Below are 24352 nucleotides of genomic sequence, written 5' to 3' on the forward strand. Positions count from 1 at the left end.
GGATTTATCCAGACCAGAGATCTCAGTGCTACAAGAGAGCAAAAAAGAAATGTTCAAGAAAAAATTCGTGAAAAGTTCATAAAATTTGCAAATTAGTCGGGTTTAATTTGGTCAAAGTTCAGTCAACCGAATAATAATTCCGCGTTCGGTTCGGTATCACCAAAAATATAATTATTCGGATTTAATTCGCGAATCTTGTGACTATGGTTACAATACATGCAAAGGGCAAACAAAACCACGCCCTTCATATATAAGTAAAATTTATTTTAAACAAGATAAACATAAAATTCGGGTAAATTTCGTTGGAGGTCGCTAAACTTTGTTATTTGTTACGAATTAGTCACTCAAGTTTGATTTATCTCTTTTTAGTCATTCAACTTTGTTATTTGTCTTAATCAAGTCATTCTATACTTTTCTGTTAGTATTTTGGACGGAATGAGAATATTCTGTTAAGATTTTGAACTAAAAAATATAGAGTGATTTGATTGGAACAAATGACAAAATTGAGAGACTAAAAATAACAAATTATACTTAAGTGGCAAATTAGTGAAAAATGATAAAGTTTAGTCAACTCCAGCGAAATTTATCCCAAAAAATGATGTATCTAACTTCAAAACAAATTATAGAAATTATAAACAATTACACATCTGAACATATATATTATACATCAATTACAGTTAGCTTAACTGATTGCAACTGAAGCCTGATCTTCTGGGCCCACAAGAGCCACCTGAATTAGGTAACAAAAATGAAGTTGATTTAATAGGGCAATATTTCATCTAACCAAATTAAGTACAAATAATCTCTAGAGTTCAGCCACTCATTTCGAAGAAAATATTTAAGATATCTCTTCTTTAATTTGTTATAAACATATGATAGTTTGTAGAACCAAACATGAAACTGTCCCTATTTTAATATTATTTGTGATGTTCCAGATAATTTTTTCAGCATACTTGGCCATTGATTAATGACAAATAATATTTAAAATCAGTCATTTATACTGTTAGTATTTCAAATTATTCAACGGACCACCAACCTTTTATGAAAGAGGGTTCAAATGCCTTCATTTTTTTGTACATCCACCATGCCTTTAGTTTTAAAACGTTAATAACTCAAAATTTAAATCATAAACGTTAAAATAAAATCGTTAATTGTGATCTATGCTATTTTCTTTATATGCTTATAAAAAAATAAAACATTTTGGTTTTGTTTATATGTGAATCAATAAGTTGAAAAATTAACGTCTAGAAATTATCCACATCAGTACGTTTTTTCAAGGTTTCGATGACAACCAAAATAAAATTGAAATGTCATAATTTTTTATAGGTGCATAGATAAAATGATGTAGAGCATATCCAACAATTTTATTTTGACTTTTTAGTTTTAAATTTGGAGTTATTAAAGTTTTTAAAAATGGAGGCATTTGAACCCTCATTTTTATGAAATTGAGGTTATTGTGACACATAAATTTTACTCTTTTATATATATTTGTATGTTTGATCTTTTCAAAAAATTTAAAATACCAACAATAAAAATAGTTAAATTGATATTATTTTTCGCAATAAAAACTTTCTATACTTTTCGAATTTTTATTTCTTAATCTTTCTAATTAAATAATGGAAAACTTTCAATACCCATACATCCTTAATTTAGAATTTCATAACATTCAAAATTAGAGTATTTTAATATCACTAATAATGGTGTAAAAAATTAAAAAATATTAAAATCATATTTTATTACTTTTCAATATTTTAACTTTGAAACTTGTACGATCTCTCTCTAGATTTGTTTGGGCTTTTGATTTCAAATCCACTAACGCAGATCGATTGAAATACTTGATAAAGATCAGAAAATAATAAGAAGAAAAAAAAATACAATTTAAAAAATTTCAAGAATAAAAATCACAAAACTATTGGAAGGTGATTTTTTTTTAGCCATACAATTACTTTCCCATATTTTTTACAAGTTATCCGCTGTTATTTTTACACTTTTTCATTTTATTTAAATAAGTAAGAGAGTAATATAAAAACTAAGTATGCCGAGCGGGTGGGGTGATCCAACACATCTAATGCGTCTTAACCGCACGTAGACTTTTCGAATTAAAATTGATATATTTTGAGACTACATATATATTATCTATATGGTACCATTGTTTATTGAGTAAAAGTTGGAGGTCAAGCCGCCTAACTATTTAATATTCACAAAAAATTTCCTTCTGAATTTCGAACATGTGACCTTTCACGCAAAAAACATTATCTTCGCGACATCATCAAAGACTGGTTTTTGACGTGAGACGTTTTTATATCCTAACTCCTAAGCAACCACTGAGTGATGTCTTGTTCATCGATGTATAATGTTGCTTTTTTTACCTATCTCTGGCTCATTTTTTCAGTCTTCAAATGATTTTTTTTTTGTTTTTTTCAGAAAAAGTTACAAATTATTATGTTAAAATTAATTATACAATTATGTTCTATTCTAACAATTTTGCGCCACTCTATTGTATACAATTTAGGGATTTTGATATTATATTTATTTAAAAAAAAGGAAGGTTAAATAATAAAAATATAAAAGGAATAAATTTTAGCATAGATTAAGGACCACTTAAGTCTTTATTATATAGCATTAATATATAGAGAAGCTCCATAATTATAGACCAAGTAAACACAAACCACAACATGCAACTAGTAATAATTTATTAGTCAAACACAACTATCTTAATAAACTTAACCCATTTTTTCATTATATTCAGTAAAATGCACCAGTAATATTTTTTTACCATCGCGAATATTGTCTTATTCTTGTAATTTATATATGCATAAAATAGAAAATTAAAATTGTAGATATGTTTTTGACATTGACTGCATATAATAAATTTTGTTGTTGTAAATTAAGGGGGCGGTTTTGCAAATTCAACTAATACACATTTTTTTAAACTAAAGATCGAAGGTTATAATAATTTTCATAAAATTTATAAAGTGGCACCGGTTTGAAGTTCAATATGGTGTATCCAAATTTGTTGTTATTTTAATAAAAAAAATGTTGTTATTAAATTGGTTGCAACTTCAATAATCAATGTAATATTAATTCAAGGCTAGATGGAGAGTTCAAACATTTATTTTAAAGCAAAAGATATGAATTGAACTAAACATTGATTGAAGTGACTGCAGAATATCAAATCATCCACATAATTAATTGACTGCCGTTTTTTTACATGTAAAAAAATCCTCGTGCATGCATGGATTGCACGAAGAAGATATATAAATGTCGACATTCTTTCGGCCTCAAGAAGAAGAAGGTGCCCCGAATTTTACGCCTCAATCAGACTCATTGCTGGTGGGTAGCGCGCGACACCTCCAAATTGTTGAAGCATGTACTTGTTATAAATCACCTTCAAATTACTACCTGGCGCCGTCGAATGAGCTTTCACCAGTACTCGTGCACATTCTCTACACATATACAAAACAAATGAATAGAAGTAATTTGTGAAAAAAAAAATGAACTTAGTGGAAATGTGATGGCACACTTACAGTAGCTGTGGCTCGGAGAAGGAGGTGTGGTGCTCAAGGGCATTTGTCCAGAGAGGGAACTTCCCGAGAGTGCAACGAGCTGTGTACACAGCTGAGGCCGCTACCATGGAGGGGCAGTACTTGATCAGGTCATATTGCATCAACCCTAACTCAGCAAGGAAGTAGATCATGTGCTCCAACTATCAAATTTAAACAAGATTTAGAATCCAAATTATCAAGTACCCCAAGAAACTAAAACTATTAAGAGATTGATGGCATGCAGTGATGCAAATATGCAATACCTCCTGGTCAGCTTTGGCTACCTTCACGAACCGGACCAAGAACATGTAGGCTGTCGGTACGGTTAGGTACCACTCGAGCTTGTTTAGGATTGTCTTTTCCATCCTTAGAATCTCCTCTCTTGTGTACTTGTTGAAGGAAATATCCATGAGATCATTCACCTGCACGAACACAATGCCATAGTTTAGTTTAAAATTTGCAAATTTGCCCGGCAATAATTTTGACAATTGAAAAGAAAGGCATATATAGTTGCATACGCGAGGAGCCCGGAGTTCTTCATACTTGCAAGCAATTAACAGCGCACACATGCCAACAAGCTGGAGTCTTTTTACTCCATCTAGAGAGAGGTACCGGTCGATTATGTAGATTGTCAGATATAAAGTCTCTGGTTGCAAATTATATCTGAAGTGCACATCTGTTATCCAATCTACCAGAATCGCTCTCATTTTTGGGTTGATGTGCGGCTGCTTTTCCATATAGTCAATGGGCCTACCGACATGCTGTTCGAACAAATAAACAAAAGAACTGAAGTTTACTAACTTGTTAGAAGGTACTGTACTGGTAAATTTCATAAATTTTTAAAAATAATACCTGTTGTTGCTTGTAAAAAGTATACAAGTCCTGAACATACTCCACGACAGCTAGGTGATTAAATACATCTGGTAAATCTATTTCGTCAATTTCTGAATTCGATTTCTCACTGATGCCACAGGCTACCTGAATAAACACAATAAACTTTGTCAGTACATATCTTTATTTACATATAAACTGAAACAAGGTGAGGGAGTAGTCATTGAAAAGCACCTTGCTACGGGCTGAGAGAACAGAAGTGAGCGAAACAGAATTAGACATTTGTTTGGTCCCGTCGTCAAAATGAGAGGCCAAATTGATATTTTCATTTTTTTCAGGGATCAGCTTAACTGGCTTCTTCGTGGAAGGTTTCAGTGCAAGCATCCGCAGTGCTTCTTGTTTGTCAGATGGAAACATCACTGGCAGCTGAAGAAATATTAAATAAACAATGTTAAGTAGGTTACATTGTTAATTTTGTGCTTGGTTTTATTCTGGTAATTAGGGTTAACAAAGTTTGAGATCAGGCTAATTAATCTAACTCTACAAATTACAAAAAAAAAAAAAAAAAAATCTGTCATAAAACAAATAAGATAGTTACATTGCTGGAAGCATCTATGGCTTGAATTTCCGTCGTACTTGTGGAAGTTTTTGCACCATATCCCCTGCTAACAAGAGAAAACAATAAAAAATAAAAAAATTGTTTATTTTGAATGAAATTTGAAGGAGAAAAATGATCTCAGAGCGCACGCGAGTAAAACTAACCTTGTTATGGATGAGTTGACGTTTTCAATGTTGTTTAAGGCGATACGGCTTATGATTTCTCTAGCATTATGAGCCCTCTGTTTCTTCACAGCACCCCCTAAAATTTGAAACAAAATTGTGGTTATACAAAAATTGTTGCTAGTTTCCTTTTTTGTTTGAGAAATAATACCGAGTTCATTTTTTATGCATTTGTTTTGTGAATAAACCATACTTTGATTCATGGTTGCCTTGGAATCCATTTCCTTATGGTTTCTCTTAGATAAGCCAATGAACATTGAAGGAAAAATGTCTGGAAGCGGCCGAATTTGCCTCAGCTTCTCCTCCCCTTGTCTCTCTAAATTCGAAGCCATTGTTGGATGATTACAAGAGAAAAAGAAATTGAGGTCTTGATCGACTTTCTTTTTTCTCTTTAGTTCTCTCCCTAAACCTCGGAAAGAAATGTCCTCTCCTAACTCCTAAGTAAAGGTTGGAATATATAGAAGGGGTTTAGCTAGCGGAGTCTTCAACGGTCTACTCGATTGAAAATGTCAATGGTCAAGAATTCGGAGGCATCGATTTGACGGTCGATATTGGCTCGAGCAAATGCGGAAAGGCGGTGGACTGTCTACTTGATTGGAAATCTCAACGGTCTATAATCCGGATGCATCAATCGAACGGCTGATATTGATTTGAGCGGAGGCGAAAAGTCGGTGGGCTATTATAAACTTATTTATATTCGTTAAATTTAGCAAAAGGACTAATTTAAAATAGCACACTGGGTAATTAAGTAGACTGTATCACGTTGACCAATTTTGTTTATCCTATATTTAGTGTCAACTAATTAAGTGCTCAAATTAGTATATATATCCAAGATTTGCTTCTACAGCCTACAAGAAAAACATGCGAGAACATTGTTTTAACTACACAATTGTATTTAGTATTTACACAATAAAAGAAGAAATGAAATATTAAAAGGTCGTCTACAAACTGATGGTAAACAATCACAGTGACAAATAAATTATTCGGATTCGATTCGGCGAGGTTAAATATTCGTGATTCGGAAATAATTCGGATATAATTCGAGAATGATTTGGATTTATCCAGACCAGAGATCTCAGTGCTACAAGAGAGCAAAAAAGAAATGCTCTAGAAAAAATTCGTGAAAAATTCATAAAATTTGCAAATTATTCGGGTTTAATTTGGTCAAAGTTCAGTCAACTGAATAATAGTTCCGCGTGCGGTTCTGCATCACCAAAAAAAGAATTATTCGGATTTAATTCGCAAATCTTGTGACTATGGTTACAATACACGCAAAGGGCAAACAAAACCACGCCCTTCATATATAAGTAAAATTTATTTTAAACAAGATAAACAGAAAATTCAGGTAAATTTCGTTGGAGGTCACTAAACTTTGTTATTTGTTACGAATTAGTCACTCAAGTTTGATATGTCTCTTTTTAGTTATTAAATTTGTTATTTGTCTTAATCAAGTCATTCTATACTTTTCCGGTAGTATTTTGGACGGAATGAGCCGTTAAGATTTTGAACTGAAAAATATAGAGTGATTTGATTGGAACAAATGACAAAATTAAGTGACTAAAAATGACAAATTATATTTAAGTGACAAATTCGTGAAAAATAATAAAGTTTAGTCAACTCCAGCGAATTTATCCCAAAAAATGATGTATCTAACTTCAAAACAAATTATAGAAATTATAAACAATTACATATCTAACTTCAATTACAGTTAGCTTAACTGATTGCAACTGAAGCTTGATCTGCTGGGCCCACAAGAGCCACCTGAATTAGGTAACAAAAATGAAGTTTATTTAATAGGGCAATATTTCATCTAATCAAATTAAGTACAAATAATCTCTAGAGTTCAGCCACTCATTTCGAAGAAAATATTTAAGATATCTCTTCTTTAATTTGTTATAAACATATGATAGTTTGTAGAACCAAACATGAAACTGTCCCTATTTTAATATTATTTGTGATGTTCCAGATAATTTTTTCAGCATACTTGGCCATTGATTAATGACAAATAATATTTAAAATCAGTCATTTATACTGTTAGTTTTTCAAATTATTCAATGGACCACCAACCTTTTATGAAAGAGGGTTCAAATGCTTTCATTTTTTGTACATCCACCATGCCTTTAGTTTTAAAACGTTAATAACTCAAAATTTAAATCATAAACGTTGAAATAAAATCGTTAATTGTGATCTATGCTATTTTCTTTATATGCTTATAAAAAAATAAAACATTTTGGTTTTGTTTATATGCGAATCAATAAGTTGAAAAATCAACGTCTAGAAATTATCCACATCAGTACGTTTTTACAAGGTTTCGATGACAACCAAAATAAAATTGAAATGTCATAATTTTTTATAGGTGCATAGATAAAATGATGTAGAGCATATCCAACAATTTTATTTTGACTTTTTAGTTTTAAATTTGGAGTTATTAAAGTTTTTAAAAATGGAGGCATTTGAACCCTCATTTTTATGAAATTGAGGTTATGGTGACACATAAATTTTACTCTTTTATATATATTTGTATGTTTGATCTTTTCAAAAAATTTAAAATACCAACAATAAAAATAGTTAAATTGATATTATTTTTCGCAATAAAAACTTTCTATACTTTTCGAATTTTTATTTCTTAATCTTTCTAATTAAATAATGGAAAACTTTCAATACCCATACATCCTTAATTTAGAATTTCATAACATTCAAAATTAGAGTATTTTAATATCACTAATAATGGTGTAAAAAATTAAAAAATATTAAAATCATATTTTATTACTTTTCAATATTTTAACTTTGAAACTTGTACGATCTCTCTCTAGATTTGTTTGGGCTTTTGATTTCAAATCCACTAACGCAGATCGATTGAAATACTTGATAAAGATCAGAAAATAATAAGAAGAAAAAAAAATACAATTTAAAAAATTTCAAGAATAAAAATCACAAAACTATTGGAAGGTGATTTTTTTTTAGCCATACAATTACTTTCCCATATTTTTTTACAAGTTATCCGCTGTTATTTTTACACTTTTTCATTTTATTTAAATAAGTAAGAGAGTAATATAAAAACTAAGTATGCCGAGCGGGTGGGGTGATCCAACACATCTAATGCGTCTTAACCGCACGTAGACTTTTCGAATTAAAATTGATATATTTTGAGACTACATATATATTATCTATATGGTACCATTGTTTATTGAGTAAAAGTTGGAGGTCAAGCCGCCCAACTATTTAATATTCACAAAAAATTTCCTTCTGAATTTCAAACATGTGACCTTTCACGCAAAAAACATTATCTTCGCGACATCATCAAAGACTGGTTTTTGACCTGAGACGTTTTTATATCCTAACTCCTAAGCATCCACTGAGTGATGTCTTGTTCATCGATGTATAATGTTGCTTTTTTTACCTATCTCTGGCTCATTTTTTCAGTCTTCAAATGATTTTTTTTTTGTTTTTTTCAGAAAAAGTTACAAATGATTATGTTAAAATTAATTATACAATTATGTTCTCGATTTTTTTATATATATCCAAAACTTCAATCAAATTACAAAAAATAACCGAAGTACCGTTGAAATTCGATTTTTACCCAATCCGGTTATCCAATAACCGGAATTTATAGAAATGTCCGGTTAACCACTCCCCGGACTCAAAATGCACAAATCCGGTTAATGGTTAACCGGATTTGTGCATTTTGCCTTTTTTTTTTTTTTTTTTTTTTTGAAAATAGAAATTTTTTATTTTTTGTATTAAAATATTAGAAATATTGAATATATTTCTTCGAAAACAGATACAGATATAATACAATATAATTTGATTTATTAGAAAGACTGCAACAAATAACCCGGATCAATATTTTTCAGATCCGATTTTTCGCGGCTGTAAGAAAAATTAATATATTTCTTTATGTGTTATTGGAAAAAAATAAAAATAATTAGATTCCGAGTTATTGATCCCGGTTCAAAAGTCACTTCTAGGTAATCCAGAAAATATTGTGACCTTTCTAGTACATTTAATTAATAAAAAGTTGTATCTATTTTGAGAATTCTTTTTGAAAAACAATAATTAAATAAATTAAAGTTTTTGATTTTTTTCAAAAATAGATACAACTTTTTATTAATTAAATGTACTAGAAAGGTCACAATATTTTCTGAATTACTTAGAAGTGACTTTTGAACCGGGATCAATAACTCAGAATCTAATTATTTTTATTTTTTTCCAATAACATATAAAGAAATATATTAATTTTTCTTACAGCCGCGAAAAATCGGATCTGAAAAATATTGATCCGGGTTATTTGTTGCAGTCTTTCTAATAAATCAAATTATATTGTATTATATCTGTTTTCAAAGAAATATATTCAATATTTCTAATATTTTAATACAAAAAATAAAAAAAAATAAAAAATTTCTGTTTTCAAAAAAAAAAAAAGAAAAAAAGAAAAGAAAAGGCAAAATGTAACCATTAACCGGATTTGTGCATTTTGAGTCCGGGGAGTGGTTAACCGGACATTTCTATAAAATCCGGTTATTGGATAACCGGATTGGGTAAAAATCAAATTTCAACGGTTCTTCGGTTATTTTTTGTAATTTGATTGAAGTTTTGGATATATATAAAAAAATCGGATTATGTTCTATTCTAACAATTTTGCGCCACTCTATTGTATACAATTTAGGGATTTTGATATTATATTTATTTAAAAAAAAGAAAGGTTAAATAATAAATATATAAAAGGAATAAATTTTAGCATAGATTAAGGACCACTTAAGTCTTTATTATATAGCATTAATATATAGAGAAGCTCCATAATTATAGACCAATTAAACACAAACCACAACATGCAACTAGTAATAATTTATTAGTCAAACACAACTATCTTAATAAACTTAACCCATTTTTTCATTATATTCAGTAAAATGCACTAGTAATATTTTTTTACCATCGCGAATATTGTCTTATTCTTGTAATTTATATATGCATAAAATAGAAAATTAAAATTGTAGATAAGTTTTTGACATTGACTGCATATAATAAATTTTGTTGTTGTAAATTAAGGGGGCGCTTTTGCAAATTCAACTAATACACATTTTTTTAAACTAAAGATCGAAGGTTATAATAATTTTCATAAAATTTATAAAGTGGCACCGGTTTGAAGTTCAATATGGTGTATCCAAATTTGTTGTTATTTTAATAAAAAAAAATGTTGTTATTAAATTGGTTGCAACTTCAATAATCAATGTAATATTAATTCAAGGCTAGATGGAGAGTTCAAACATTTATTTTAAAGCAAAAGATATGAATTGAACTAAACATTGATTGAAGTGACTGCAGAATATCAAATCATCCACATAATTAATTGACTGCCGTTTTTTTACATGTAAAAAAATCCTCGTGCATGGATGGATTGCACGAAGAAGATATATAAATGTCGACATTCTTTCGGCCTCAAGAAGAAGAAGATGCCCCGAATTTTACGCCTCAATCAGACTCATTGCTGGTGGGTAGCGCGCGACACCTCCAAATTGTTGAAGCATGTACTTGTTATAAATCACCTTCAAATTACTACCTGGCGCCGTCGAATGAGCTTTCACCAGTACTCGTGCACATTCTCTACACATATACAAAACAAATGAATAGAAGTAATTTGTAAAAAAAAAAATGAACTTAGTGGAAATGTGATGGCACACTTACAGTAGCTGTGGCTCGGAGAAGGAGGTGTGGTGCTCAAGGGCATTTGTCCAGAGAGGGAACTTCCCGAGAGTGCAACGAGCTGTGTACACAGCTGAGGCCGCTACCATGGAGGGGCAGTACTTGATCAGGTCATATTGCATCAACCCTAACTCAGCAAGGAAGTAGATCATGTGCTCCAACTATCAAATTTAAACAAGATTTAGAATCCAAATTATCAAGTACCCCAAGAAACTAAAACTATTAAGAGATTGATGGCATGCAGTGATGCAAATATGCAATACCTCCTGGTCAGCTTTGGCTACCTTCACGAACCGGACCAAGAACATGTAGGCTGTCGGTACGGTTAGGTACCACTCGAGCTTGTTTAGGATTGTCTTTTCCATCCTTAGAATCTCCTCTCTTGTGTACTTGTTGAAGGAAATATCCATGAGATCATTCACCTGCACGAACACAATGCCATAGTTTAGTTTAAAATTTGCAAATTTGCCCGGCAATAATTTTGACAATTGAAAAGAAAGGCATATATAGTTGCATACGCGAGGAGCCCGGAGTTCTTCATACTTGCAAGCAATTAACAGCGCACACATGCCAACAAGCTGGAGTCTTTTTACTCCATCTAGAGAGAGGTACCGGTCGATTATGTAGATTGTCAGATATAAAGTCTCTGGTTGCAAATTATATCTGAAGTGCACATCTGTTATCCAATCTACCAGAATCGCTCTCATTTTTGGGTTGATGTGCGGCTGCTTTTCCATATAGTCAATGGGCCTACCGACATGCTGTTCGAACAAATAAACAAAAGAACTGAAGTTTACTAACTTGTTAGAAGGTACTGTACTGGTAAATTTCATAAATTTTTAAAAATAATACCTGTTGTTGCTTGTAAAAAGTATACAAGTCCTGAACATACTCCACGACAGCTAGGTGATTAAATACATCTGGTAAATCTATTTCGTCAATTTCTGAATTCGATTTCTCACTGATGCCACAGGCTACCTGAATAAACACAATAAACTTTGTCAGTACATATCTTTATTTACATATAAACTGAAACAAGGTGAGGGAGTAGTCATTGAAAAGCACCTTGCTACGGGCTGAGAGAACAGAAGTGAGCGAAACAGAATTAGACATTTGTTTGGTCCCGTCGTCAAAATGAGAGGCCAAATTGATATTTTCATTTTTTTCAGGGATCAGCTTAACTGGCTTCTTCGTGGAAGGTTTCAGTGCAAGCATCCGCAGTGCTTCTTGTTTGTCAGATGGAAACATCACTGGCAGCTGAAGAAATATTAAATAAACAATGTTAAGTAGGTTACATTGTTAATTTTGTGCTTGGTTTTATTCTGGTAATTAGGGTTAACAAAGTTTGAGATCAGGCTAATTAATCTAACTCTACAAATTACAAAAAAAAAAAAAAAAAAAATCTGTCATAAAACAAATAAGATAGTTACATTGCTGGAAGCATCTATGGCTTGAATTTCCGTCGTACTTGTGGAAGTTTTTGCACCATATCCCCTGCTAACAAGAGAAAACAATAAAAAATAAAAAAATTGTTTATTTTCAATGAAATTTGAAGGAGAAAAATGATCTCAGAGCGCACGCGAGTAAACTAACCTTGTTATGGATGAGTTGACGTTTTCAATGTTGTTTAAGGCGATACGGCTTATGATTTCTCTAGCATTATGAGCCCTCTGTTTCTTCACAGCACCCCCTAAAATTTGAAACAAAATTGTGGTTATACAAAAATTGTTGCTAGTTTCCTTTTTTGTTTGAGAAATAATACCGAGTTCATTTTTTATGCATTTGTTTTGTGAATAAACCATACTTTGATTCATGGTTGCCTTGGAATCCATTTCCTTATGGTTTCTCTTAGATAAGCCAATGAACATTGAAGGAAAAATGTCTGGAAGCGGCCGAATTTGCCTCAGCTTCTCCTCCCCTTGTCTCTCTAAATTCGAAGCCATTGTTGGATGATTACAAGAGAAAAAGAAATGGAGGTCTTGATCGACTTTCTTTTTTCTCTTTAGTTCTCTCCCTAAATCTCGGAAAGAAATGTCCTCTCCTAACTCCCAAGTAAAGGTTGGAATATATAGAAGGGGTTTAGCTAGCGGAGTCTTCAACGGTCTACTCGATTGAAAATGTCAATGGTCAAGAATTCGGAGGCATCGATTGGACGGTCGATATTGGCTCGAGCAAAGGCGGAAAGGCGGTGGACTGTCTACTTGATTGGAAATCTCAACGGTCTATAATCCGGATGCATCGATCGAACGGCTGATATTGAGTGGAGCGTAGGCGGAAAGTCGGTGGGCTATTATAAACTTATTTATATTCGTTAAATTTAGCAAAAGGACTAATTTAAAATAGCACACTGGGTAATTAAGTAGACTGTATCACGTTGACCAATTTTGTTTATCCTATATTTAGTGTCAACTAATTAAGTGCTCAAATTAGTATATCCAAGATTTGCTTTTACAGCCTACGTACAAAAAAAACATGCGAGAACATTGTTTTAACTACACAATTGTATTTAGTATTTACACAATAAAAGAAGAAATGAAATATTAAAAGGTCGTATACAAACTGGTTAGTGACAAATAAATTATTCGGATTTGATTCAGCGAGATTAAATATTCGTGATTCGGAAATAATTCAGGTATAATTCGAGAATGATTTGGATTTATCCAGAACAGAGATCTCAGTCCTACAAGAGAGCAAAAAAGAAATATTCTAGAAAAAATTCGTGAAAAGTTCATAAAATTTGCGAATTATTCGGGTTGAATTCGGTCAAAGTTTAGTCAACAGAATAATAATTCCGAATTCGGTCCGGCATCACAAAAAACAAAATTATTCGGGTTTAATTTGCGAATCTTGTGACTATGGTTACAATACACATAAAGGGCAAACAAAACCACACCCTTCATATATAACTAAAATTTATTTTAAACAAGATAAATAGAAAATTCAGGTAAATTTCGTGGAGGTCACTAAACGTTGTTATTTGTTACGGAATAGTCACTCAAGTTTGATTTGTCTCTTTTTAGTCTTTCAACTTTGTTATTTATCTTAATCAAGTCATTTTATACTTTTTTCGTTAGTATTTTGGATGGAACGAGAATATTCCATTAAGATTTTGAACTGAAAAATATAGAGTGATTTGATTGGAATAAATGACAAAATTGAGTGACTAAAAATGACAAATTATACTTAAGTTGCAAATTCGTAAAAAATAATAAAGTTTAGTCAACTCCAGCGAATTTTATTCCAAAAAATGATGTATCTAACTTCAAAACAAATTATAGAAATTATAAACAATTACATATCTGAACATATATATTATACATCAATTACAGTTAGCTTAACTGATTGCAACTGAAGCCTGATCTTCTGGGCCCACAAGAGCCACCTGAATTAGGTAACAAAAATGAAGTTTATTTAATAGAGCAATATTTCATCTAACCAAATTAAGTACAAATAATCTCTAGAGTTTAGCCACTCATTTTGAAGAAAATATTTAAGATATCTATTCTTTAATTTGTTATAAACATATGATAATTTGTAGAACCAAACATGAAAATGTCCCTATTTTAATATTATTTGTGATTGTCCAGATAAATTTTTCAGCATACTTGGCCATTGATTAATGTCAGATAATATTTAAAATCAGTCATTTATACTGTTGGTTTTTCAAATTATTCAATGGACCATCAACCTTTTATGAAGAGGGTTCAAATGCTTTCATTTTTTGTACATCCACCATGCCTTTAGTTTTAAAACGTTAATAACTCAAAATTTAAATCATAAACGTTAAAATAAAATCGTTAATTGTGATCTATGTTATTTTCTTTATATGCTTATAAAAAAATAAAACATTTTGGTTTTGGTTCTATGTGAATCAATAAGTTGAAAAATCAACGTCTATAAATTATCCACATCAGTACGTTTTTACAAGCTTTCGATGACAACCAATATAAAATTGAAATTTCATAATTTTTTATACGTGCATAGATAAAATGATGTAGAGCATATCCAACAGTTTTATTTTGACTTTTAAGTTTTAAATTTGAAGTTATTAAAGTTTTTAAAAATGGAGGCACAAAAAATGGAGGCATTTGAACCCTCTTGTTTATGAAATTTAGGTTATTGTGACACATAAATTTTACTCTTTTATATATATATATATATGTATGTTTGATCTTTTGAAAAAATTTAAAATACCAACAATAAAAATAGTTAAATTGATATTAGTTTTCGCAATAAAAACTTTATATAGTTTTCGAATTTTTATTTCTTGGTCGATCTTTCTAATTAAATAATGGAAAACTTTCAATACCCATACATCCTTAATTTAGAATTTCATAACATTCAAAATTAGAGTATTCGATCTCACTTAATATCACTAATAATGGTGTAAAAAATATGATTTTTGACATTGACTGCATATATTAAATTTTGTACTTGTAAATTAAGGGGGCGGTTTTGCAAATTTAATTAATATACATTTTTTGAAACTAAAGATCGGAGGTTATAATAATTTTCATAAAATTTATAAAGTGGCACCGGTTTGAAGTTCAATATGGTGTATCCAAATTTGTTGTTATTTTAATTAAAAAAAATGTTGCAACTTCAATAATCAATGTAATATTAATCCAAGGCTAGATGGAGAGTTCGAACATTTATTTTAAAGCAAAAGGTATGAATTGAACTAAACATTGAATGAAGTGACTCCAGAGTCCAGAATATCAAATCATCCACACAATTAATTGACTGCCGTTTTTTTACATGTAAAAAAATCCTCGTGCATGGAATTAAATGAATTCAGATTGAACATATGGCAAAACACATAAGTTGAAGGCAGCATGGATTGCACGAAGAAGATATATAAATGTCGACATTCTTCCGGCCTCAAGAAGAAGAAGGTGCCCCGAATTTTATGCCTCAATTAGACTCATTGCTGGTGGGTAGCGCGCAACACCTCCAAATTGTTGAAGCATGTACTTGTTATAAACCACCTTCAAATTACTACCTGGCGCCGTCGAATGAGCTTTTACCAGTACTCGTGCACATTCTCTACACATACAAATTAAACAAACAAATAAATAAGGATGAAATTTAGAAGAAAAAAAAAATGAACTTAGTGGAAATGTGATGGCACACTTACAGTAGCTGCGGCTCGGAGAAGGAGGTGTGGTGCTCAAGGGCTTTTGTCCAGAGAGGGAACTTCCCGAGAGTGCAACGAGCTGTGTACACGGCTGACGCCGCTACCATGGAGGGGCAGTACTTGATCAGGTCATATTGCATCAACCCTAACTCAGCAAGGAAGTAGATCATGTGCTCCAACTGACAAATTTAAACAAGATTTTTAGAATCCAAATTAAGTACCCCAAGAAACTAAAACTATTAAGAGATTGATGGCATGCAATGATGCAAACATGCAATACCTCCTGGTCAGCTTTGGCTACCTTCACGAACCGGACCAAGAACATGTAGGCTGTCGGTACGGTTAGGTACCACTCGAGCTTGTTTAGGATTGTCTTTTCCATCCTTAGAATCTCCTCTCTTGTGTACTTATTGAAGGAAATATCCATGAGATCATTCACCTGCACGAACACAATGCCGTAGTTTAGTTTAAAATTTGCAAATTTGCTCGGCAATAATTTTGAGAATTGAAAAGAAAGGCATATATAGTTGCATACGCGAGGAGCCCGGAGTTCTTCATACTTGCAAGCAATTAACAGCGCACACATGCCAACAAGCTGGAGTCTTTTTACTCCATCTAGAGAGAGGTACCGGTCGATTATGTAGATTGTCAGATATAAAGTCTCTGGCTGCAAATTATATCTGAAGTGCACATCTGTTATCCAATCTACCAGAATCGCTCTCATTTTTGGGTTGATGTGCGGCTGCTTTTCCATATAGTCAATGGGCCTACCGACATGCTGTTCGAACAAATAAACAAAAGAAATGAAGTTTACTAACTTGTTAGAAGGTATTGTACTGGTAAATTTCATAAATTTTTAAAGATAATACCTGTTGTTGCTTGTAAAAAGTATACAGGTCATGAACATACTCCACTACAGCTAGGTGATTAAATACATCTGGTAAATCTATTTCGTCAATTTCTGAATTCGATTTCTCACTGATGTCACAGGCTACCTGAATAAACACAATAATTAATCTCTGTCATTGCATATCTTTATTTACATATAAACTGAAACAAAGGTGAGGGAGTAGTAATTGAAAAGCACCTTGCTACGGGCTGAGAGAACAGAAGTGAGCGAAACAGAGACAGACATTTGTTTGGTCCCGTCGTCAAAATCAGAGTCCAAATTGATATTTTCATTTTTTTCAGAGACCAGCTTAACCGGCTTCTTCGTTGCAGGTTTCAGTGCAAGCATCCGCAGTGCTTCTTGTTTGTCAGATGGAAACATCACTGGCCGCTGAAGAAATTTTAAATAAACAATGTTAAGTAGGTTACATTGTTAATTTTGTGCTTGGTTTTATATATTCTGATTAGGCTTAACAAAGTTTGAGATCAGGCTAATTAATCTAACTCTACCAATTACAAAAACAAAAAATAAATAAATCTGACATAAAACAAATAAGATAGTTACAATATTGCTGGAAGCATCCATGGCTTGAATTTCCGTCGTAGTTGTGGAAGTTTTTGCACCATATCTCCTGCTAACAAGAGAAAAGAATAAAAAATAAAAAAAATGTTTATTTTCAATGAAATTTGAGAAGGAGAAAAATGATCTCAGAGCGCACGCGAGTAAACTAACCTTGTTATGGATGAGTTGACGTTTTCAATGTTGTTTAAGGCGATACGGCTCATGATTTCTCTAGCATTATGAGCCCTCTGTTTCTTCACAGCACCCCCTAAAATTTGAAACAAATTGTGGTTATACAATAATACTGAGTTCCTTTGTTATGTATTTCTTTTGTGAATAAAAGAAAAGAGGACCCATATTCGTAGGTCAAAATTAATCATTTCAAAATCCACAAAACCAAAGAAAAGACAAAGACAATCCTAAGCTCAGCCAATGAATGGAAGAAGAAAAAACGAATAATTTGGAGAGAAATGATAGAAATTAATATGCTCTATGTTGTTGCAAAACCATACTTTGATTAATGGTTAGCTTGGAATCCATTTTCTTATCGTTTCTCTTAGATAAGCCTATGAACATTGAAGGAAAGATGTCTGGAAGTGGCCGAAGCCTCAGCTTCTCCTCATCTTGTCTCTCTAAATTCGAAGCCATTGTTGGATTACAAGGGAAAAAGAAATGGAGGTCTTGACTTCTTCTCTTTTTTTTTTTCTCTCGCCTTAATTTCTCTCTTTAGTTCTCTCCCTAAACCTCGGAAAGAAATGTCATCTCCTAGTAAAGGTTGGAATATATATATAGGAGGGGTTTAGCGGAGCCTTCAACGGTCTACTCGATTGAAAATGTCAACGGTCTAGAATTCGGAGGGCATCGATCGGACGGCTGATATTGGCTCGAGCAAATGCGGAAAGTCGGTGGAATACTATAAACTTGTGTTCGTTAAATTTAGCGGTTTTAATTAGCGGAGCGCTCAACGTACTGTCTACTCTATTGGAAATCGTAACGGTCTATAACCCGGATGCATTGATCGAACGGTTGATATTGATTGGAGCGGAGGCGGAAAGGCGGTGGGCTATTATATTATAATAAATAAAAAGGACTAATTTAAAATAGCATCTGTATTAAAAACATGCGAATACTATATCAGTTTATCCTATATTTAGTGTCAGCTAATTTTTAAGTGTTCAAATTAGTATATCCAAGATTTGCTTTTACAGCCTACAAGAAAAACATGCGAACATTGTTTAAACTACACAATTGTATTTAGTATTTACACAATAAAAGAAAAAAAAATGAAATATTAAAAAGTCGTATACAAACTGGTTACAATACACGCAAAGGGCAAACAAAACCACGCCCTTCATATATATAAGTAAAATTTAGTTTAAACAAGATAAACATAAAATTAGATAAATTTTGTTGGAGGTCACTAATCTTTGTTATTTGTGACAAATTGGTCATTCAAGTTTGATTTGTCTCTTTTTAGTCACTCAATTTTATTATTTGTCTTAATCAAGTCACTCTATACATTTTTGTTAGTATTTTGAGTGGAATATACTCATTTCATTAGTATTTTGGACTGAATGAGTATATTGCATTAATATTTTGGATGGAATGAGAATATTTTATTAAGATTTTGGACTGAAAAATATAGAGTGATTTGATTGGAACAAATGACAAAGTTGAGTGATTAAAAATGACAAATTAAACATAAGTGACAAATAACAAAATTTAGTTACCTCCAGCGAAATTTCTCCCAGAAAATTTTGTATCTAACTTCAAAACAAATTATAGAAATAAACAATTACATATCTGAAGATATATATTATACATCAATTATAGTTAGCTTAACTCATTGCAAGTGAAGCCTGACTTTCTGGGCCCACAAGAGCCACCTGAATTAGGTAACAGAAATGAAGTTTATTTAATAGGGCAATATTTCATGTAACCAAATTAAGTACAAATAATCTCTAGAGGCCACTCATTTTGAAGAAAATATTTAAGATCTCTCTTTTTTTGTGATGAAACATGAAATTACTGTCCCAATTTTAATATTTTTTGTGATGCTCCAAATTAGAGGTGTCAATGACACTCTTTTATTCGTTTACCCGATCCGTATCGTATCATATAAGATGGATATGAGTAAGATTTTTTTTTTGTAAACTTATCAGGTACGAATAGGGGTAAATATTTTTTTTTTCTGTTATTTAAATGGGTAATGGTACGGGTAAAAGCCTATTTCATACCCGTTGCCCAATCGGGTAATTATAAAAAGAAATTATAAATTATATATATTAATAAGCATTGACAAAAATACTTTCATTAGTTTACTCACACTTAGCATGATCAAAATTGTTTTTCAATAAAATACAATCATGTGTGAAATGAATGTATATATTTTAATGTTTCATTTAATAAATAATAAAAATAATTATTATATTAGTATTACCCATTTTTTATCCACTACTGTTTCGTTATCCGACAACCATAATGGGTAAGGGTAGAATACATATAAGATAATTTGTAGCTGATAATGATTAGGTTCGGGTAAGAATAATGAAAAATCAAAGAACCATACATGTTATCTTTTCTCTTAATCTGAGTTGTTCTTCTCTTTCATTTTACATCAAATTTTCCTTAAAAGTATTGTTTTTTTCCCTCCTCAATCTTCCTTTACTGAAGAAATATTGTAATAAAAAACAAGGGATATCGTATGGATACATGCATAGAAAGATGAAAAATCAAGAAACCATGCATGTTATCTTTTCTCTTAATTTGAGTTGTTCTTCTCTTTCATTTTACATCAAATTTTCCTTAAAAGTATTGTTTTATTTTTCCCCTCAATCTTCCTTTACTGAAAAAATATTGTAATAAAAAAAAAAGGGAGATGCGTATGGATACATGCATAGAAAAATGAAAAATCAAACAATTATGTTATCTTTTCTCTTAATTTGAGTTGTTCTTCTCTTTTGTTTTACATCAAATTTTTCTTAAAGTTTTTTTTTTTTCCTCCTCAATCTTACTTTACTGAAGAAATATTTTAATAAAAAAAAGGGAAATGTGTATGGATACATGAATAGAGAGATGAAAAATCAAACAATCATGCTATCTTTTCTCTTACTTTTAGTTGTTCATCTCTTTCGTCTTACATCAAATTTTCCTTAAAAATATTGTTTTTCTCCCCTCAATTTTCCTTTACTGCATCTGGTTTCTATTAAGTTTCTAGCTTATTTTTCATCCAAATCCAAATATAGTAACTAGCTTCTCCTATATCAGATCTGTATGGGATACACATGTTCAAAATAATTCATCATTTATCCATAAAACAAAAATTGCTGAAATAAAAACACAAGTACGAAAAATATCTCCATATATGAACTTGCAAACCTAAGATTCAACCCCCCCCCCCCCCCCCCCCCCCCCCACACACACACACACACAACCCATTCACTGTCCATCTCGATTTCCCATTAAACAGAAAAGGTGCTTTTGTGTTCATAATCAATGAATCAGAAAAAAATTGGTGAAGGAAATTTTTTTACATCCGCATTGTAATTTTATTATTTTTTTTATGTAATATTGATAATCAAATTACCTAATTATTTTTAATATAAAAGTTATTCATATTTTGAATTGGTAACTCACTACAAAAAAATATTATCTTTATTAATAGACTACAATGTAATTTTTAATAAAAAAAAAAACAAATTTTAGTGTCTCCATTCTTTTTAATACTTACGTGGAAATAATTTTTTTGATTAAAAAAAAACATATTACAACATCTCCTTTCTAAATCTAAACTCATTTATTATATATCATAAAATCATCTAAACTACTTTAACCAATTAATTCTACTTGTCTATACTTTTAAACACTCTATTATATCATTCTCCATCTCGCTCTACGATCAGATTCGATTTTATCCGATAATTGTTGTGCTTCAACGGTCGAATTTTCTCACTGTCACACTTCGATCGAGATGAAAACAGAGACTCTACACTATAAATTCGAACGATACCGCACTCTCGAGTATGATCCCCTCCCTAGCTCCCTCCTCCCTCTCACTCATTTTCTTCTTCGTTCGAAAAGATAGGAATGAGAAAGAGAAAAAATATTGCTATATCAAAAGTGAGGATTAAAAATAGGGAGAGAGACAAATTAAAGAGGTGTAAAGAGAAAAGATAAGAACAACGGCTAAAGTTCCTTGTTATTTTTTTTTCTCTTGAGCGTAAAGAACAAATAACTTCGCTAAGTGGAAAACAAAAATTAACTATGTAATTAATGGTGAATTTTAACATAAAATATATAATTGTATCTTCTTTGTTCTTCCCATCTGCAGTCTTAGATCATAGAATTAATCGAGAAAATATATGCTCCGTCAGTTCAAAAAAAAAAAGAGTAAAATATATGCTACCGTTGTGTTCTATCGACTTCTGGTATTTCCTAGCTACGTAAGGTTGTCTCGCCACATCAATTCCTCCTCCTTAATAAAATTTTAGATAAATACAAAATTATTGTTTTTCAAAGATATTAAATCATCTAAAAATAACAATTTTGCATTTCTTTAATAAATTTTTTTTTTTAAGAAAACATAAAATTTGATTTCCAAGTACATTTTCATATGAACATCATATTGAACAATTTGGATCGGCTATTTTAATTTTGAAAATGGAGATAAGAACGTGAGATGTGATTCAGGCACGTGAACAATGAGACATTTTAAACGTACTCATTATTTAAATATGAAATTAAAATTATGAATATGTTATTTATTAAATTCAGCATAATTTGAAATTTACTTAGTTGTCGACTAATTTGATAAAAGTTATTCAATACATTATTTATTTATTTATTTTTAAATTGCTCAAAAAATTTAAATTATTTGATAAAAACTAAATGGCGTTAAAATTGTACAGAATTTGATAAACTGTGTCTGGATGATAGAATTGTCTATAATTCTATAATTTTAAGTTTTAGGTTAAGTAACTTTGAAACTATATCAATGATATATCTATAATTTTAAGTTTTAGGTTGAGTAGATTTCAAAACAAAAAAAAAAATTTAGGTTGAGTAACATGGAAATCCCCTTACTTGCATTACTGTACTCAACAAGACCAATGTACAGAGTTGAATGTTTTCAAAAAATCTATTTTGACATAAATAGCTTACGTACTGTTTGTGTCACTTCCTTGTTCGGCACTACGACAATGTTTGCCATATTTATCGCTAGATGGAAAAAAAGTGACGTGCTAATATGATGTGATTTTGGTGTTGCGTTGTGTTGTAATTAAGTTAATTTTTCACGTGCTGTGCAGGGCGAATTTATAATTTTTATCAAGGGGGCAAAAAAACATTGAATCAAATTTAAATAATTTATCAGATTTAAACCCATTAACTAATTAGATACTCGATAAAAAAATTAATAATTTGACTTATATTTTTCAATGACTTATAATTTTTTATTCTTTAATTTATAATTCTAATTATCAATGATAATTCAAGAATTTTTTTTAATTTTAACACTAAATTTAGCCTGAATTACAAATCAAATATTCAGAGGAGTGCAAAAAAATTTCTAGGGAGGAGCAAAGTCAATCGGTACCAATAGATTGTTGTCATGAACCTGCATAATATCTCAAGAATGAAAACTGTAAAATGCAATTATGTATGTTTTGCAAATCTAGTCAAATGCAATGGTCAGCACCAAATATTTCATTTTTATCAGTTCTCTATAAATAGAAGCTATACCAAGATTTGGATTGACACTCTAACCGCCCCCAAGTTCAATATTTCGTATTTACAGATCTAGAGAAAGTCGTTATTGCTTGTGCACTTAAACTTCAATACTCACAATCAATCTCAAGCTTATTCGATCAATTCAACAACTTCTAGAGTGATCATGTGTGATCAAATCAATTACTACTTCGAGCCTTGTGCCCACCGAGCAATCCTTGAGTCCTCGCGAATCAGATTGTCTTCCTTTTGGCCTTTAGTGCTCGTGTTCAGGCTGTGTGACTTCCCAGAAGTTCCCAAAAGATTGTAAGAGCTCATCGGTTCCACTTTGTAATCCTTTCTTATTGGGTAAAGAAAGGAGTATCATCTCGAAGGCCGCGGGCCCCGGAGACGTAGGCGTTATTGTTGAACTCCGTAAACAACTATCATGTCAAGTGTCTCTAAACTCTACTATTTACTTTATTTATTTTATATTTTAGTTTATGATAAAGTTATTCTAAATTTCCACCAGGAATAACTTTACGACACACTCAAACTTTATAACTTAGATTAAAAATTTAAAAATATCATATTCACCCCTCTCTAAGTGCCTTTGAGACCAACATAGATCACCACTAAAATTTGAAATCCAGGAGGGCGTCTGCCCCCCCCCCCCCCCCCCCCGGTTCTACTCTGGGTCCGCCCCTAGTGCCGTGACTAAAATATCAACAGGTGATCACAGCATGCAAATGGTCACGCCGTGCCTAAACGTCCCGTGACCAGACGTGCCTCGCATAACCATTTAATCATAATTTAAGTTAGTTTATTCAAAATTCACAATTTAATATCTAATATTTCTAATAATTACATGTAACTACGTGTAGTACCGTAACTAGATTTTTCACGTAACATGCCATGTTAGTCACAACACCATAAGCAAATCAAGACACGTAAACACACGTGCTTCTTGACGGAGTTGGTTACGCGGTGCCATTTTTCCCAGCCTATTTATCGCTTCCAAATGTAGCTGTTGACCAGTCAATGTTTTCTAATCACCGTAGTTGACTGGTCAACAGCTGATCAATCTAAATCCACCATTAACAGTCCCTTTTAGTTCACAAACGGTCATCTATCTAAATCCTCCATTTAACTGCATTACAAATTTGTAATAATAATAAATAATTAATATTTCCTTTTGAGTTATGA

At 31.5% G+C, this 24352-nt stretch overlaps 3 protein-coding genes across 3 annotated transcripts; all 3 read right to left on the reverse strand.

The window, feature by feature from the left end:
- Positions 1 to 3289: 3289 nt before the first annotated feature.
- Positions 3290 to 5248, reverse strand: LOC144561731 (G2/mitotic-specific cyclin S13-7-like). Its single transcript, XM_078310815.1, has 8 exons — positions 5139 to 5248; positions 4975 to 5038; positions 4611 to 4802; positions 4398 to 4523; positions 4064 to 4306; positions 3809 to 3967; positions 3528 to 3706; positions 3290 to 3446 (listed from the first exon to the last, which is right to left on the reverse strand). The coding sequence occupies exons 3-8, from the start codon at positions 4791 to 4793 to the stop codon at positions 3308 to 3310; spliced, it is 1029 nt and encodes a 342-aa protein (XP_078166941.1). The 5' UTR covers positions 4794 to 4802; positions 4975 to 5038; positions 5139 to 5248; the 3' UTR covers positions 3290 to 3307.
- Positions 5249 to 10618: 5370 nt separating this feature from the next.
- LOC144562193 (G2/mitotic-specific cyclin S13-7-like) lies at positions 10619 to 12583 on the reverse strand. Its single transcript, XM_078311363.1, has 8 exons — positions 12450 to 12583; positions 12287 to 12350; positions 11922 to 12113; positions 11709 to 11834; positions 11375 to 11617; positions 11120 to 11278; positions 10839 to 11017; positions 10619 to 10757 (listed from the first exon to the last, which is right to left on the reverse strand). The coding sequence occupies exons 3-8, from the start codon at positions 12102 to 12104 to the stop codon at positions 10619 to 10621; spliced, it is 1029 nt and encodes a 342-aa protein (XP_078167489.1). The 5' UTR covers positions 12105 to 12113; positions 12287 to 12350; positions 12450 to 12583.
- A 1607-nt stretch (positions 12584 to 14190) lies between these two features.
- On the reverse strand, positions 14191 to 17467 carry LOC144561419 (G2/mitotic-specific cyclin S13-7-like). Its single transcript, XM_078310381.1, has 8 exons — positions 17447 to 17467; positions 17081 to 17272; positions 16863 to 16988; positions 16529 to 16771; positions 16274 to 16432; positions 15994 to 16172; positions 15770 to 15902; positions 14191 to 14238 (listed from the first exon to the last, which is right to left on the reverse strand). Exons 1-8 carry the CDS (start codon positions 17465 to 17467, stop codon positions 14191 to 14193), a joined length of 1101 nt encoding a protein of 366 aa, XP_078166507.1.
- Positions 17468 to 24352: the final 6885 nt, after the last annotated feature.

Source organism: Carex rostrata, chromosome 11 (genome assembly GCF_964058835.1).
Source record: "Carex rostrata chromosome 11, lpCarRost1.2, whole genome shotgun sequence".
NCBI lineage: Eukaryota > Viridiplantae > Streptophyta > Magnoliopsida > Poales > Cyperaceae > Carex > Carex rostrata.

What these genes read in the sequence shown, in the direction of transcription:
- LOC144561419 (XM_078310381.1), bottom strand. Translation starts at nt 17,467, where the DNA reads ATGGATGCTTCCAGCAATATT. An exon ending in TGGATGCTTCCAGCAATATT is followed by an intron (nt 17,273 to 17,446) that starts GTAACTATCTTA and finishes AAATTTCTTCAG; the next exon opens with CGGCCAGTGATGTTTCCATC. An exon ending in TTCTCTCAGCCCGTAGCAAG is followed by an intron (nt 16,989 to 17,080) that starts GTGCTTTTCAAT and finishes GTGTTTATTCAG; the next exon opens with GTAGCCTGTGACATCAGTGA.
- LOC144561731 (XM_078310815.1), bottom strand. Translation starts at nt 4,793, where the DNA reads ATGTTTCCATCTGACAAACAAGAAGCACTGCGGATGCTTGCACTGAAA. An exon ending in AAGAACTCCGGGCTCCTCGC is followed by an intron (nt 3,968 to 4,063) that starts GTATGCAACTAT and finishes GTGTTCGTGCAG; the next exon opens with GTGAATGATCTCATGGATAT. An exon ending in TTCTCCGAGCCACAGCTACT is followed by an intron (nt 3,447 to 3,527) that starts GTAAGTGTGCCA and finishes GTATATGTGTAG; the next exon opens with AGAATGTGCACGAGTACTGG.
- LOC144562193 (XM_078311363.1), bottom strand. Translation starts at nt 12,104, where the DNA reads ATGTTTCCATCTGACAAACAAGAAGCACTGCGGATGCTTGCACTGAAA. An exon ending in AAGAACTCCGGGCTCCTCGC is followed by an intron (nt 11,279 to 11,374) that starts GTATGCAACTAT and finishes GTGTTCGTGCAG; the next exon opens with GTGAATGATCTCATGGATAT. An exon ending in TAGCCAAAGCTGACCAGGAG is followed by an intron (nt 11,018 to 11,119) that starts GTATTGCATATT and finishes TAAATTTGATAG; the next exon opens with TTGGAGCACATGATCTACTT.